Consider the following 18,718-nt stretch of genomic DNA (forward strand, 5'->3'; position numbering starts at 1 on the left):
ATACCGCTCATATTTTTGTAATTACGGTTTTTCATTATATATTTTCATAGAACAACACTGAAGATCTAACACTTTAATACAATGCACAAATAGTACTGCCTCCTAGCTTCGCCCTACAAATGATATGGGTATAGATAGTGCTGCATCCCAGTCTCTCCTGCTGTAAATTATATAGATACAGATAGTACCACTTCCCCTTTTCTGTCTGAAAATGATCTGTGTACAGATAATACTGTCTTATAGTCTCTCCTTGTAAATGATGTACGTACAGATAGCATTGTCCTCCTGTGTCTGCCTGTAAATAAGGTATACAGTCCTATGAAAAAGTTTGGGCACCCCTATTAATCTTAATCATTTTTAGTTCTAAATATTTTGGTGTTTGCAGCAGCCATTTCAGTTTGATATATCTAATAACTGATGGACACAGTAATATTTCAGGATTGAAATGAGGTTTATTGTACTAACAGAAAATGTGCAATATGCATTAAACCAAAATTTGACTGGTGCAAAAGTATGGGCACCCTTATCATTTTATTGATTTGAATACTCCTAACTACTTTTTACTGACTTACTGAAGCACAAAATTGGTTTTGTAACCTCACTGAGCTTTGAATTTCATAGCCAGGTGTATCCAATCATGAGAAAAGGTATTTAAGGTGGCCAATTGCAAGTTGATCTCCTATTTGAATCTCCTCTGAAGAGTGGCATCATGGGCTACTCAAAACAACTCTCAAATGATCTGAAAACAAAGATTGTCCAACATAGTTGTTCAGGGGAAGGATACAAAAAGTTGTCTCAGAGATTTAACTTGTCAGTTTCCACTGTGAGGAACATAGTAAGGAAATGGAAGACCACAGGGACAGTTCTTGTTAAGTCCAGAAGTGTCAGGCCAAGAAAAATATCAGAAAGGCAGAGAAGAAGAATGGTGAGAACAGTCAAGGACAATCCACAGACCACCTCCAAAGAGCTGCAGCATCATCTTGCTGCAGATGGTGTCACTGTGCATCGGTCAAAAATACAGCGCACTTTGCACAAGGAGAAGCTGTATGGGAGAGTGATGAGAAAGAAGCCGTTTCTGCAAGCACACCACAAACAGAGTCGCCTGAGGTATGCAGAAGCACATTTGGACAAGCCAGCTTCATTTTGGAAGAAGTTCCTGTGGACTGATGAAACAAAGATTGAGTTGTTTGGTCATACAAAAAGGCGTTATGCATGGCGTCCAAAAAAAAACAGCATTACAAGAAAAACACATGCTACCCACTGTAAAATTTGGTGGAGGTTCCATCATGCTTTGGGGCTGTGTGGCCAATGCCGGCACCGGGAATCTTGTTAAAGTTGAGGGTCGCATGGATTCCACTCAGTATCAGCAGATTCTTCAGAATAATGTTCAAGAATCAGTGACGAAGTTGAAGTTACGCCGGGGATGGATATTTCAGCAAGACAATGATCCAAAACACCGCTCCAAATCCTCAGGCATTCATGCAGAGGAACAATTACAATGTTCTGGAATGGCCATCCCAGTCCCCAGACCTGAATATCATTGAACATCTGTGGGATGATCTGAAGCGGGCTGTCCATGCTCGGCGACCATCTAACTTAACTGAACTTGAATTGTTTTGTAAAGAGGAATGGTCCAAAATACCTTCATCCAGGATCCAGGAACTGATTAAAAGCTACAGGAGGCGACTAGAGGCTGTTATCTTTGCAAAAGGAGGATCTACTAAATATTAATGTCACTTTTCTGTTGAGGTGCCCATACTTTTGCACCAGTCAAATTTTGGTTTAATGCATATTGCACATTTTCTGTTAGTACAATAAACCTCATTTTAATCCTGAAATATTACTGTGTCCATCAGTTATTAGATATATCAAACTGAAATGGCTGTTGCAAACACCAAAATATTTAGAACAAAAAATGATTAAGATTAATAGGGGTGCCCAAACTTTTTCATAGGACTGTATATAGGTAGTACTGCCTCCCTGTCGCTCCTTGTATATGATGTCATTACAGACAGTACTGCATATGTGTAGATACACACAGTACAGCAACCGGTACAGCCCAGATAGTACTGCCTTGCTGTCTCTCACTGTGAATAATGTAGGTACAAATAGTACTACCTACTAATCTCCATCGTATATTATGTAGGTACATACAGTATTAACTCCTGGTCAACCCTGTATATTACGTAGGAACAGATAGTATTGCCTTCCTGTCTTTAGCTGCCAATAAAGTGGGTACAGGTAGTTCTGCCTCCTGGTCAACCCTGTGTAATATGTATGTACAGATAATGCTGCCTGCCTTCCTGTCTCTCACTGAAAATTCAATAACGTAGATACAGATAGTTCTGCCTCCTGTATGTACAGATAGTTCTGCCTCCTGGTCATCCCTCTATATTATGTATGTACAGATAGTACTGCCTCCTGGCCAACCCTGTATATTATGTATGTACAGATAGTACTGCCTCCTGGTCACCCCTGTATATTATGTAGGAACAGATAGTATTGCCTTCCTGTCTTTCACTGTCAATAAAGTAGGTAACGATAGTTCTGCCTCCTGTATGTACAGATAGTACTGCGTCATGGTCTCCCCTGTATATTATGTATGTACAGATAGTTCTGCCTCCTAGTCTCCCCTGTATATTATGTATGTACAGATAGTTCTGCCTCCTAGTCTCCCCTATATATTATGTAGGTACAGATAGTTCTGCCTCCTAGTCTCCCCTGTATATTATGTATGTACAGATAGTTCAGCCTCTTGTTCACCCCTGTATATTATGTATGTACAGATAGTTCTGCCTCCTAGTCTCCCCTGTATATTATGTAAGTACAGATAGTTCTGCCTCCTAGTCTCCCCTGTATATTATGTAGGTACAGATAGTACTGCCTCCTAGTCCCCCCTGTATATTATCTATGTACAGATAGTTCTGCCTCCTAGTCTCCCCTGTATATTATGTATGTACAGATAGTTCTGCCTCCAAGTCTCCCCTGTATATTATGTATGTACAGATAGTTCTGCCTCCAAGTCTCCCCTGTATATTATGTATGTACAGATAGTTCTGCCTCCTAGTCTCCCCTGTATATTATGTAGGTACAGATAGTTCTGCCTCCAAGTCTCCCCTGTATATTATGTATGTACAGATAGTTCTGCCTCCTAGTCTCTCCTGTATATTATGTAGGTACAGATAGTACTGCCTTTTCTTTAGGTGATGGTTACTTACTTAACCAATAAAACGCAAATAACTACAAAAAAATTAGCAGGAATCAGGGAATCGAGCGGTAGTTTAGGTGCAGATATCTATTTAATCGAGTTCGAGGGTCAAGCATCTGCCATAATCTTTCATTTACATCTGCCTTGCGGTCACAGACCCTGTACACATGAGCCCATCCCATTCATACTGGTTCGTATCCCCAGCTTATATATTTGGTTCTTACTTGGCGTAGGCCTTCTCCAGGAGAGCGCTCCAGAACTCATGGGCGGTGGTAGACTTGACAAACACCAACTTCCCTTTCTTCGTAGGCAGCCGATCATCCACGACCACATCCACCCACTCACCGTACTGCCAGAACTGGGGGGGAGGGGAACAGGTAAGGTGAATGTGCAATAAATACACCTGATATATGAGTCATGGAGCTTCTCTGAAAAGATTTCTAATAATATTACATTTTGTCTTGTTGTGGTAACCACCTTCTCCGCTTGTTTATTTTTTGCTATGATTAAACCCGTCATCTGAAATCTCCTCCTTGTGTCTTCATCTTGAGAATTTTGTGCTGATAATTTCTCAATACAGTAGATCTTCGGAAAAACTGGAGCACCAAATCTCCCCCATGCCACTAGGGGGCGCTCCGGAGTTTATTGCATACTTTATGTACATTGAAGTAAATCACTAAACTCCCCCTAGTGGTAGCTTTATTCAGAAAAAAATTGTTGTATTGAAAGGTGTATTCCAGTAAAAAAATATTTATCCACAGATTAGATTGGTGGGAGTCCTAGCACTGAAAACCCCACTGATGGCCATACTCCCTGTTCTCCATTTCCCCGGCTCCAAATGACTGTCATAGACTTTAAAGAAAATGCCCATGCTAGACCATCACACCTTTCATATTTCTTTTTGCATCTAAGAGGAATTGGGGTCATTCATGTGGCCTAGTGGTCAGATCACTAGTCTGGGATTTATTGAGAATACCCCTTTAATTGTGTCTAAGAAGTATGGGAGCACCATATGTATGTTAAAAAAAATGAAAAAGGGGGGGTGGAAGACATTCATTGTTCAAAGGCAATAAGTGCTAACACGTTTTTGCCTTGCATATTGACAAAAACTCTTCAACAGAGGCAACGATTCAGGGAAAAACAATGTGTGATTCAGGTGACACTAACCTATCTATCTGCAGGACTGGGGTGAAATGCTGGTTCTGGTGACACTAACCTATCTATCTGCAGGGCTGAGGTGATATGCTGGGTCTGGTGACACTAACCTATCTATCTGCAGGGCTGAGGTGATATGCTGGTTCTGGTGACACTAACCTATCTATCTGCAGGGCTGGGGTGATATGCTGGTTCTGGTGACACTAACCTATCTATCTGCAGATCACAGACTGGAAAAGGGAAAAAGGGAAGGATTATACTCAGCTCTCCTGCAGAAATCTTCAAGTGTATGTTATCCGATTTGAATGCATATCCTTGGACTTGCCCGGATGCCTGTCTCCCTTGGCTGGGAGTGAAGTCCAGAAATAGTACGAGAAATCATCCCCTGTACTGTCTTTTCCTGTGACTGCGTGTTTATATTTTATCCTGTGGACATGAAATAAAGCAAAGCTTTTTATTGGAGGAACTTTCGTTTCATTGCTGGATGATTTCTCGTACTATTTCTATCTATCTGCAGGGCTGGGTTGATATGCTGGTTCTGGTGACAGTAACCTATCTATCTGCAGGGCTGGGGTGATATGCTGGTTCTGGTGACACTAACCTATCTATCTGCAGGGCTGGGGTGATATGCTGGTTCTGGTGACACTAACCTATCTATCTATCTGCAGGGCTGGGGTGATATGCTGGTTCTGGTGACACTAACCTATCTATCTGCAGGGCTGGGGTGATATGCTGGTTCTGGTGACAGTAACCTATCTATCTGCAGGGCTGGGGTGATATGCTGGTTCTGGTGACGCTAACCTATCTATCTGCAGGGTTGGGGTGATATGCTGGTTCTGGTGACACTAACCTATCTATCTGCAGGGCTGAGGTGATATGCTGGTTCTGGTGACACTAACCTATCTATCTGCAGGGCTGGGGTGATATGCTGGTTCTGGTGACACTAACCTATCTATCTGCAGGGCTGGGGTGATATGCTGGTTCTGGTGATACTAACCTATCTATCTGCAGGACTGGGGTGATATGCTGGTTCTGGTGACACTAACCTATCTATCTATCTGCAGGGCTGGGGTGATATGCTGGTTCTGGTGACACTAACCTATCTATCTGCAGGGCTGGGGTGATATGCTGGTTCTGGTGACACTAACCTATCTATCTGCAGGGCTGGGGTGATATGCTGGGTCTGGTGACAGTAACCTATCTATCTGCAGGGCTGGGGTGATATGCTGGTGTAAGAGGGTGAAACAGTCCCTGTGTAGTGAATGTGCAATGTATAATTGAGTTGATGTTTTCATAACCTGACATTTTGTTGTTTGACCACAAGAGGTCGCTGTTGCAAGATAACAGGTAAAAGGAAAAAGGCTGCATGCCCCTGGAAGATTGATGTGGAGACCCTGATCGTTGTAGGAAGGTTCTAGGAGCCATTTTGAGTCAGAGTGTGCTGGACTCTAGAGGAGAAGAGAGAGCTGTGGAGACATCACTGTGCAGAGAGGGTCCTTGGAGGGAGAAGCCACAGCAAGAATAGCTGAGGATTTGAGACTTTCAGAGTCTGTCCAGACACCATCCTAAGGAGAAGATTACTGTCAGAGACTTGGCTGAGAAGTGAGACTGCCAGTGAGACCGCATGCTGTCCGAGGAGCTCCTCTTCACCCTGATGCTAACAGAGACTAAAAGGTGCCCAACAGAAGTAAGCGTGCACGCACCACACTGCAAGTTTTGCACCATATTGCTGGGACTGAGTAAAAAGCCTGTAGTTAGTTAGTTAGGTATAATCATCACCCCAGGCTGCAATACTGGTGAACTATCTACCTGTCTGGTAAAAGGACTAAGTCACAGAGGATTTCTACAGAGTTATATCTCCCAGAGAGGGACTTGTAAGGAAGTCTGGGAGCAACATTTAGTTTAACGTTACACTGTTTGGCTTGCAAGCTAACTAACCATTATACTTGCTTAGTTGTACTTGGTTTGGGGGGAAATTAGTAGTATTGTGATAAGATTGTAAACCCTGGTGTTACACCGCCGGATGCCTGTGTCACACATACTGAATTGTTCCTGTGTAATAGGGTAATAACAGGTAACAGGCAGCTGCATAGGCACAGCCTGCATGTAGGTAAAAGCTTGGAGTATATTGAAGGCCACACTAGTGGGCACCGTGCTGTATAACACCAGGGTCCCAGCCTCTAGGCTGTGTAAATGTAATACCTGGGAGTCTTCTTTTGGACAAAAGAGGTTATCTAAACTAAGTAAAGTCCTATCTTGGTTAAATTGAATTGGACTCACTTCCTTTGTTCGTGACTTCGCTGTATCCTGGGGAGCCCACCTCGGTACACGGCTTACACTGGGTCTGGTGACACTAACCTATCTATCTGCAGGGCTGGGGTGATATGCTGGGTCTGGTGACACTAACCTATCTATCTGCAGGACTGGGGTGATATGCTGGTTCTGGTGTCACTAACCTATCTATCTGCAGGGCTGGGGTGATATGCTGGTTCTGGTGTCACTAACCTATCTATCTGCAGGACTGGGGTGATATGCTGGGTCTGGTGACACTAACCTATCTATCTGCAGGGCTGGGGTGATATGCTGGTTCTGGTGTCACTAACCTATCTATCTGCAGGACTGGGGTGATATGCTGGTTCTGGTGACACTAACCTATCTATCTGCAGGGCTGGGGTGATATGCTGGGTCTGGTGACACTAACCTATCTATCTGCAGGGCTGGGGTGATATGCTGGGTCTGGTGACACTAACCTATCTATCTGCAGGGCTGGGGTGATATGCTGGGTCTGGTGACACTAACCTATCTATCTGCAGGGCTGGGGTGATATGCTGGGGTCTGGTGACAGTAACCTATCTATCTGCAGGGCTGGGGTGATATGCTGGGTCTGGTGACACTAACCTATCTATCTGCAGGGCTGGGGTGATATGCTGGGGTCTGGTGACAGTAACCTATCTATCTGCAGGGCTGGGGTGATATGCTGGGTCTGGTGACAGTAACCTATCTATCTGCAGGGCTGGGGTGATATGCTGGTTCTTCTAACAGACTGCCTTCAAGCAGTGATCACCATTTACAGGCATAATTCCCAGTAACTACACAGAACTATGCAAATAAATAACTCCCCCCCACCAAGAAAAGAAAAGAGATCAGTAATTTGATACTTCTGAAAAATTGTACATACCGATTACTGGAAGGAACTTGAGGAGTGGTTGGAGTCTTCCTTGGAAGATGTTAGAGTTGTGTGAAGTGCCCAGGGCCTATAGATTCTCACATTCCCCTTTTTTCTCATTCCCCCATTCCAACATAAAGCATTACGACTGCAGCTACATCCCCCTCCTCTCCTCCCTGTCCTGTAGTTAGAATTTTACACCAGATGGATTTTTTGGAGGCTTGGGAGGTTTATCGACATTTACAGAGATCCCCAAAGCCGAGAATAAGGGGCTACAGGCTGCTGGATGGCGAGGGCGGATACTATATAATATGTATTATTGATATTAGACATGCATGGAACATTTACAACCTAATACAATTTATATGAAGATTCCAGATATACAACCCCGTAATAACAACACGTATGACGCTCCCCCAATCTGTACGACCGCGACGGAGAATTTCATAACGTCTTGTCTCACGTCAGGTCCTGGTGTCTTTGCAGGACTCTCCTATCGGCTGACAATACTCTCTTGACATTTAGACAACAATAACCTACATATCATACATGGCTTGGCTTGTTCTATCACGTAGACCCCAGCCCTGTTCACACTCACGTCATCACTGTCATTCAACTACATGAGATTTATGACAAATCAATTCTGCTTTAAATGAGACTGTACTAGCAAAACCAGCTCTGCTTCATCTCTACGGTCAGTGACTAGTAGTGGAGATATGCATGTGTTTTTGGGGCATGTTCTCCGAGGTGTCACCTAACCAACCACCTGACAACTTATCATACAAAGATCTTAATCTGTTTGCCAATCGGCCATTGACTATATACATCTAGGGAGTCAGCTATTAGTTATTAGATCATGTGATCCACGAGTGTCAAGGAACTGCTCTGCAGTGTATATTTGGAGGCTGTATACCTCCTGTACCTTGGGCTAATGTATCAGCTACAAGGGAAATCCGCAAAAGGAGCTACACACTGAACTCTATGATAGCACAGTATGCTGGAAGCTCTTTAGCTCCCTCTAGTGGTGGCTTCAGGCAGATAGAATTCTTCCTGTAATGTTATGTCTGTGCGAGGGATAGCGAGCAATAAATGAAGTCCAAACTTGGTTCTCTAAAATGATGTTACCTTGAAGTGAAAGATTCCTGCATAGTTGGTGTCAAAACTCTGGTCCATGGGGACAACCCGGCAGAGATAGTCATCATGAAGAGTCAGCGAGGCGATAGAACATAGAAACCAGCAGTCACCTGGGGAAAGAAGTATTGAGTTAATATATACTGGATAGTTAGTTATTTAGTTGGTTGGGTAATTGGTTGGTCAGTTAGTTGATTGGTCGGTTGGTTGGTTGGCTAGTTGGTTACTTAGGTAGTTTATGATATGTAATGTTTACAATGAAATGTCTACCCACACAAAGGGAGTTGTGGAGCCTCTCGTTATACTGTATATACAGTCATGGCCAAAAGTTTTGAGAATGATACAAATATTAATTTTTACAAAGTCTACTGCTTCAGTTTTTCTAATGGCAATTTGCATATACTCCAGAATGTTATAAAGAGTGATCAGCTTAACAGCAATTACTTGCAAAGTCAATATTTGCCTAGAAAATGAACTTTATCCCCCAAAACACATTTCAACATCATTGCAGCCCTGCCTTAAAAGGACCAGCTAACATCGTTTCAGTGATTGCTCCATTAACACAGGTGTGGGTGTTGATGAGGACAGGGCTGGAGATCAATCTGTCATGATTAAGTAAGAATGACACCACTGGACACTTTAAAAGGAGGCTGGTGCTTGGCATCATTGTTTCTCTTGTTAACCATGGTTATCTCTAAAGAAACACGTGCAGTCATCATTGCACTGCACAAAAATGGCCTAACAGGGAAGAGTATCGCAGCTAGAAAGATTGCACCTCAGTCAACAATCTATCGCATCACCAAGAACTTCAAGGAGAGAGGTTCCATTGTTGGCAAAAAGGCTCCAGGGCGCCCAAGAAAGACCAGCAAGCACCAGGACCGTCTCTTAAAAGTGTTTCAGCTGTGGGATGGGGCTACCAGCAGTGCAGAGCTTGCTCAGGAATGGCAGCAGGCAGGTGTGAGTGCATCTGCACGCACTGTGAGGTGGAGACTCTTGGAGCAAGGCCTGGTCTCAAGAAGGGCAGCAAAGAAGCCTCTTCTCTCCAGAAAAAACATCAGGGACAGACTGATATTCTTCAAGAGGTACAGGGAGTGGACTGCTGAGGACTGGGGTAAAGTCATTTTCTCTGATGAATCCCCTTTTCGATTATTTGGGACATCTGGAAAACAGCTTATTCGGAGAAGACGAGGTGAGCGCTACCACCAGTCTTGTCTCATGCCAACTGTAAAGCATCCTGAAACCATTCATGTGTGGGGTTGCTTCTCAGCCAAGGGAATCGGCTCTCTCACAGTCTTGCCTAAAAACACAGCCACGAATAAAGAATGGTACCAGAATGTCCTCCAAGATCAACTTCTCCCAACCGTCCAAGAGCAGTCTGGCGATCAACAATGCCTTTTCCAGCATGATGGAGCACCTTGCCATAAAGCAAAGGTGATAACTAAATGGCTCAGGGAACAAAACAGAGAGATTTTGGGTCCATGGCCTGGAAACTCCCCAGATCTTAATCTCATTGAGAACTTGTGGTCAATCATCAAGAGACGGGTGGACAAACAAAAACCTACAAATTCTGACAAAATGCAAGCATTGATTGTGCAAGAATGGACTGCTATCAGTCAGGATTTGGTCCAGAAGTTGATTGAGAGCATGCCAGGGAGAATTGCAGAGGTCCTGAAGAAGAAGGGTCAACACTGCAAATATTGCCTTGCTGCAGTAACTCATTCTAACTGTCAATATAAGCTTTGGTTACTCATAATATGATTGCAATTATATTTCTGTATGTGATAAAAACATCTGACAAACACACAGAAAAACCAGAGGGAGCAGATCATGTGAAAATAGAAGATTTGTGTCATTCTTAAAACTTTTGGCCATGACTGTACATTCACACCTCATACACACAATGACACAGCCATAAATCTTGGGTTGGGTATACAAAGTAAAAGTCAGACTTTCAGGTTTTCTCCCATGTGATGACCACTACTCACCCAGCGCCCCCTGACGGACGTCCGCACGACTCGCCCCCTCATTGATAAACTGTGGATTGGCTTTAATATTCTGTTAGAGATGAATAAATCAGGGAATCAACAGATGTAACAGTGTCCTGGATTGGTGGAGGACATGGAGGTTGTATGCAGAAGTAAAGTTATTCCTAAAAAACATTTGTGTAGCCGACTGCTTTTCTCCAGATATTCATCAGTCACCTGGGCACAAATGCGAGGGTACAGGGCACAGAAACTGCTATAGGGACCAGCAAAGAATTGTCACAGTATAATCTCTGTACTGTGACATCACTGTGTGTATTATCTCTGTACTGTGACATCACTGTGTGTATTATCCCTGTACTGTGACATCACTGTGTGTATTATCCCGGTACTGTGACATCACTGTGTGTATTATCCTGTACTGTGACATCACTGTGTGTATTATCCCTGTACTGTGACATCACTGTGTGTATTATCTCTGTACTGTGACATCACTGTGTGTATTATCCTGTACTGTGACATCACTGTGTGTATTATCCTGTACTGTGACATCACTGTGTGTATTATCCCTGTACTGTGACATCACTGTGTGTATTATCCCTGTACTGTGACATCACTGTGTGTATTATCCCTGTACTGTGACATCACTGTGTGTATTATCCTGTACTGTGACATCACTGTGTGTATTATCTCTGTACTGTGACATCACTGTGTGTATTATCTCTGTACTGTGACATCACTGTGTGTATTATCTCTGTACTGTGACATCACTGTGTGTATTATCTCTGTACTGTGACATCACTGTGTGTATTATCCCTGTACTGTGACATCACTGTGTGTATTATCCCTGTACTGTGACATCACTGTGTGTATTATCTCTGTACTGTGACATCACTGTGTGTATTATCTCTGTACTGTGACATCACTGTGTGTATTATCTCTGTACTGTGACATCACTGTGTGTATTATCCCTGTACTGTGACATCACTGTGTGTATTATCTCTGTACTGTGACATCACTGTGTGTATTATCTCTGTACTGTGACATCACTGTGTGTATTATCTCTGTACTGTGACATCACTGTGTGTATTATCCCTGTACTGTGACATCACTGTGTGTATTATCCCTGTACTGTGACATCACTGTGTGTATTATCTCTGTACTGTGACATCACTGTGTGTATTATCCTGTACTGTGACATCACTGTGTGTATTATCCTGTACTGTGACATCACTGTGTGTATTATCCCTGTACTGTGACATCACTGTGTGTATTATCCCTGTACTGTGACATCACTGTGTGTATTATCCCTGTACTGTGACATCACTGTGTGTATTATCCTGTACTGTGACATCACTGTGTGTATTATCTCTGTACTGTGACATCACTGTGTGTATTATCTCTGTACTGTGACATCACTGTGTGTATTATCTCTGTACTGTGACATCACTGTGTGTATTATCTCTGTACTGTGACATCACTGTGTGTATTATCCCTGTACTGTGACATCACTGTGTGTATTATCCCTGTACTGTGACATCACTGTGTGTATTATCTCTGTACTGTGACATCACTGTGTGTATTATCTCTGTACTGTGACATCACTGTGTGTATTATCTCTGTACTGTGACATCACTGTGTGTATTATCCCTGTACTGTGACATCACTGTGTGTATTATCTCTGTACTGTGACATCACTGTGTGTATTATCTCTGTACTGTGACATCACTGTGTGTATTATCTCTGTACTGTGACATCACTGTGTGTATTATCCCTGTACTGTGACATCACTGTGTGTATTATCCCTGTACTGTGACATCACTGTGTGTATTATCTCTGTACTGTGACATCACTGTGTGTATTATCTCTGTACTGTGACATCACTGTGTGTATTATCCTGTACTGTGACATCACTGTGTGTATTATCCCTGTACTGTGACATCACTGTGTGTATTATCCCTGTACTGTGACATCACTGTGTGTATTATCCCTGTACTGTGACATCACTGTGTGTATTATCTCTGTACTGTGACATCACTGTGTGTATTATCTCTGTACTGTGACATCACTGTGTGTATTATCCTGTACTGTGACATCACTGTGTGTATTATCTCTGTACTGTGACATCACTGTGTGTATTATCCCTGTACTGTGACATCACTGTGTGTATTATCTCTGTACTGTGACATCACTGTGTGTATTATCCCTGTACTGTGACATCACTGTGTGTATTATCCCTGTACTGTGACATCACTGTGTGTATTATCTCTGTACTGTGACATCACTGTGTGTATTATCTCTGTACTGTGACATCACTGTGTGTATTATCTCTGTACTGTGACATCACTGTGTGTATTATCTCTGTACTGTGACATCACTGTGTGTATTATCCCTGTACTGTGACATCACTGTGTGTATTATCTCTGTACTGTGACATCACTGTGTGTATTATCCTGTACTGTGACATCACTGTGTGTATTATCCCTGTACTGTGACATCACTGTGTGTATTATCCCTGTACTGTGACATCACTGTGTGTATTATCCCTGTACTGTGACATCACTGTGTGTATTATCTCTGTACTGTGACATCACTGTGTGTATTATCTCTGTACTGTGACATCACTGTGTGTATTATCCTGTACTGTGACATCACTGTGTGTATTATCTCTGTACTGTGACATCACTGTGTGTATTATCCCTGTACTGTGACATCACTGTGTGTATTATCTCTGTACTGTGACATCACTGTGTGTATTATCCCTGTACTGTGACATCACTGTGTGTATTATCCCTGTACTGTGACATCACTGTGTGTATTATCTCTGTACTGTGACATCACTGTGTGTATTATCCCTGTACTGTGACATCACTGTGTGTATTATCTCTGTACTGTGACATCACTGTGTGTATTATCTCTGTACTGTGACATCACTGTGTGTATTATCCCTGTACTGTGACATCACTGTGTGTATTATCCTGTACTGTGACATCACTGTGTGTATTATCTCTGTACTGTGACATCACTGTGTGTATTATCTCTGTACTGTGACATCACTGTGTGTATTATCTCTGTACTGTGACATCACTGTGTGTATTATCTCTGTACTGTGACATCACTGTGTGTATTATCCTTGTACTGTGACATCACTGTGTGTATTATCCCTGTACTGTGACATCACTGTGTGTATTATCTCTGTACTGTGACATCACTGTGTGTATTATCTCTGTACTGTGACATCACTGTGTGTATTATCCTTGTACTGTGACATCACTGTGTGTATTATCTCTGTACTGTGACATCACTGTGTGTATTATCCTGTACTGTGACATCACTGTGTGTATTATCCCTGTACTGTGACATCACTGTGTGTATTATCTCTGTACTGTGACATCACTGTGTGTATTATCCTGTACTGTGACATCACTGTGTGTATTATCCCTGTACTGTGACATCACTGTGTGTATTATCTCTGTACTGTGACATCACTGTGTGTATTATCCCTGTACTGTGACATCACTGTGTGTGTTATTCTTCTCTGTTTCAAAGACAAAAACAATCCTAAACTTTTCACACCCTTAATATTGTCATGAAGTTGATTATAACGGAGAGGAGCCCAGTAGCAAATTTTCTAGTTTTATACGCAACAAAATAAGAATTTGTCCATATAGCTGAATAAAGCATATACACACACATACTGTATATATATATATATATATATATATATATATATATATATATGTATATGAGAAGTTTCCTTACCGAGGGTCTTTTCCAGACAAGACCTTGAACTTTCTCAGATTCAGGACCCAGCTCTTTGACGCCAAGAGATGACTGAGCAGCGGGAAATGTGGGGTCTTCAAATAACGTCTTAGAGGCCAAGCACTGCGCCTTCAGCTCCTCAAAATCTTGGTTCAAATACTTTCTTGGGTTCTTGTTGGCCCCAATACCTCGAGCTGCGGCCTTATCCTTGGCCAGTTTAGCTGCTACACTTGCCATAGTCGTATCCTTCTATACGCAGAGTGAGGAGACTGCAGAGTAACTGAGAAGTCTGTAATGTGTATATATAGTAAGAAACCAGGTGTGAGGGAAGACCCGAGGCCATAGAGGAGGAGACAACAGCTGGAGGAATTCTTCACTCGGGCAGTATAGGGCGTGTAATAGTGATGGTTACCCGTAAACACGGCTGCTTGTCACATACCTGTATGAGAGGTCGGTCACTGAGATAAAGGTTAACGAGAGGAATGTTGTCCGTCTTGGGTTCCTCTTAATTCTTGCAAATATTATGACATCTGGTGGAGAACGTCATGTGTGATCTGCCATGATATGTTGTCTCCAACCAAGAGGTCTTCATCAACTTCAATCATACTGACCACTAGTGAAGACTTATCACATATAAAGTGATGTACATGGAGAAGATAGGCCAAAAAATTGGACTCCATCTTGACAATGGGAGAGTTTGGTCTTCCTTCTAAACCTTGTAGGAGAAGTTTTTCATCGCTTCTTGCCACTTCCCCCCCATTGGGGTTTTGGAGGTTCATCTGGGCATGGTGGGTAGGGTTGAGCGATCGGGATTGGAAAAGATCGGATTACGACTCCGATCTTTTCCCGCGGGATCAAGGTCGGAGGCTATTTCCCACAGTGCTTGGCTACTGGCCAATCATTGTGGGAAAAGCTAACAATTATTGGTCAGTAGCCAAGCATTGTGGGAAATAACCTCCGACCTTGATTCCGCGGGAAAAGATCAGAGTCGTAATCCGATCTTTTCTGATCCCGAACGCTCAACCCTATTGGTGGGTTATATACGGTGTCACATTGTATGGGGAAAAAAGAATGGGCCGATATGAGCTTGGGCCACCCCACTAGGGGGCCCCACATGGATTACCACTATGGTACTTAAGTCCTTGTTCATACAGTACGAAGCCCATAAGAAAGTCACACAAATGTAGTTTTTCCAATTCCACCCCATTCTGAATACATTGTACGGAATAATAAATGGCGCCATCACGAAGAACAATTTGTCCCGCAAACATTAACCCTCATATGGAAAAATAAAAAAGGAACTAGGGTTTAGAAGGTTGGGAGTCGAAAATGAAAATCGAAAAATGTCACCATTGGTAAGGGGTTAAATAACCTAAAAAATTTACAGTTAAAATAAAAATTATATTGGCCAATAAGGTTCAGAATGTATCCAGAAGAAGGGGATAAACAGGAGAACCCCCGTGGATTTTGGGGAAGTTTGGAGTCAGTTACGCCATGAATAACGGAAGGGGAGACTGTTCATAGGATTGCAGTGTAGGGAGCCCGAAAGTCATAAAGATTAAGTGGTGGGGGAGGGGACAGATTGAGTTGCTTTTAGCATTGAACATGTAGTTGTATATATGTATCATAGGGCACAATATACAGACACTAACCATGTGCTCAGTCAGGTTACATTCACATCTGCGTTAAAAAAAAAAAAAAAGTACTGCAAGCACCGTTTTTTCTTAATGGGATTTGTGCGACTCTGTTGGCGCCCATTGTTTAAAGGCAGTGTGTCACCAGAATCAGCATATCACCCCAGCCCTGCAGATAGATAGGTTACTGTCACCAGACCCAGCATATCACCCCAGCCCTGCAGATAGATAGGTTACTGTCACCAGACCCAGCATATCACCCCAGCCCTGCAGATAGATAGGTTAGTGTCACCAGACCCAGCATATCACCCCAGCCCTGCAGATAGATAGGTTAGTGTCACCAGAATCAGCATATCACCCCAGCCCTGCAGATAGATAGGTTACTGTCACCAGACCCAGCATATCACCCCAGTCCTGCAGATAGATAGGTTAGTGTCACCAGACCCAGCATATCACCCCAGTCCTGCAGATAGATAGGTTAGTGTCACCAGACCCAGCATATCACCCCAGCCCTGCAGATAGATAGGTTAGTGTCACCAGACCCAGCATATCACCCCAGCCCTGCAGATAGATAGATTACTGTCACCAGAACCAGCATATCACCCCAGCCCTGCAGATAGATAGGTTAGTGTCACCCAGACCCAGCATATCACCCCAGCCCTGCAGATAGATAGGTTAGTGTCACCAGACCCAGCATATCACCCCAGCCCTGCAGATAGATAGGTTACTGTCACCAGAACCAGCATATCACCCCAGCCCTGCAGATAGATAGGTTAGTGTCACCCAGACCCAGCATATCACCCCAGCCCTGCAGATAGATAGGTTAGTGTCACCAGAACCAGCATATCACCCCAGTCCTGCAGATAGATAGGTTACTGTCACCAGAACCAGCATATCACCCCAGCCCTGCAGATAGATAGGTTAGTGTCACCCAGACCCAGCATATCACCCCAGCCCTGCAGATAGATAGGTTAGTGTCACCAGACCCAGCATATCACCCCAGTCCTGCAGATAGATAGGTTAGTGTCACCAGACCCAGCATATCACCCCAGTCCTGCAGATAGATAGGTTAGTGTCACCAGACCCAGCATATCACCCCAGCCCTGCAGATAGATAGGTTAGTGTCACCAGAACCAGCATATCACCCCAGTCCTGCAGATAGATAGGTTAGTGTCAGCAGAACCAACATATCACCCCAGTCCTGCAGATAGATAGGTTAGTGTCACCAGACCCAGCATATCACCCCAGCCCCGCAGATAGATAGGTTAGTGTCACCAGACCTCAGCATATCACCCCAGCCCTGCAGATAGATAGGTTAGTGTCACCAGAACCAGCATATCACCCCAGCCCTGCAGATAGATAGGTTACTGTCACCAGAACCAGTATATCACCCCAGCCCTGCAGATAGATAGGTTAGTGTCACCAGAACCAGCATATCACCCCAGCCCTGCAGATAGATAGGTTAGTGTCACCAGAACCAGCATATCACCCCAGCCCTGCAGATAGATAGGTTAGTGTCACCAGAACCAGCATATCACCCCAGCCCTGCAGATAGATAGGTTAGTGTCACCAGACCCAGCATATCACCCCAGCCCTGCAGATAGATAGGTTAGTGTCACCAGAACCAGCATATCACCCCAGCCCTGCAGATAGATAGGTTACTGTCACTAGTACCAGCATATCACCCAGCACTGCAGATAGATAGGTTAGTGTCACCAGAACCAGCATATCACCCCAGCCCTGCAGATAGATAGGTTAGTGTCACCAGAACCAGCATATCACCCCAGCCCTGCAGATAGGTTAGTGTCACCAGACCCAGCATATTACCCCAGCCCTGCAGATAGATAGGTTAGTGTCACCAGACCCAGCATATCACCCCAGCCCTGCAGATAGATAGGTTACTGTCACCAGAACCAGTATTTCACCCCAGCCCTGCAGATAGATAGGTTACTGTCACCAGAACCAGTATTTCACCCCAGCCCTGCAGATAGATAGGTTAGCGTCACCAGAACCAGCATATCACCCCAGCCCTGACCCAATCTAACAATTCAGAAAAACAAAAAAATAAATAAACACTGCTTACTCGATCTGACTATTTTCTCTCCTCCATAAGGTTTCCATTTATCCTTGCATCAGAGAGTTTTGTAGAAAAGCAAATCTTTGAACAAAGTGCAGAATTACTTAAATAATTTCGCTGTCCCAGGAGAGACTTTTACGGTCCTTCTCCTACATCTTTGATCTTCTCCTCTATACAGGTCAGTTCTACTTTAGTGTCACGTTATAGTCATTTTCACAGCTGGATACATGAAAGACAAGATCAGCATCCTTCGGATGTTATAATGGGAATGTGTCACAAGAAACATATGTTAAACACATTTTTTAAAAGAATTTTTGATATATTGCCAATTCTGTAGTGGATTTCTTTGCAGCAGTCCCCTTATTTACATCAGTGTTAAAACAGAAGCTAACACCTCTATAGATAACACCACTGACCTATCATTATATCACTACTGACAATAGATGATGTCACAGCTTATCTCCTCCCCCTCCCTGTAGAGAGTATTTATAGGAAACTCTCCCATAGACCTCAATGAGTCCGCTCCAATCTATTGCTGCCTATAGTCATGACTGTGCTGTAAGGCAGATCACTAAATGCTGTTAGCAGAGCGGAGGAGAAGCT

At 43.4% G+C, this 18,718-nt stretch overlaps 1 protein-coding gene across 1 annotated transcript in view; it reads right to left on the reverse strand.

Annotated features, from left to right (window-relative positions):
• LOC142198449 (calpain-8-like) overlaps positions 1–14,648 on the reverse strand; it is a 38,842-nt gene extending 24,194 nt beyond the window's left edge. Inside the window, exons 1-4 of the mRNA XM_075269485.1 lie at positions 14,405–14,648; positions 10,646–10,715; positions 8,655–8,773; positions 3,433–3,566 (exon numbers count right to left, since the gene is read on the reverse strand). Of these exons, the coding sequence (XP_075125586.1) occupies positions 3,433–3,566; positions 8,655–8,773; positions 10,646–10,715; positions 14,405–14,641 (560 nt within the window). The 5' untranslated portion in view covers positions 14,642–14,648. The remainder of the gene's footprint in view (positions 1–3,432; positions 3,567–8,654; positions 8,774–10,645; positions 10,716–14,404) is intronic.
• Between the last annotated feature and the right edge of the window lie 4,070 nt (positions 14,649–18,718).

The sequence above is a fragment of the Leptodactylus fuscus genome, chromosome 3 (assembly GCF_031893055.1).
Source record: "Leptodactylus fuscus isolate aLepFus1 chromosome 3, aLepFus1.hap2, whole genome shotgun sequence".
NCBI classification, from domain to species: domain Eukaryota; kingdom Metazoa; phylum Chordata; class Amphibia; order Anura; family Leptodactylidae; genus Leptodactylus; species Leptodactylus fuscus.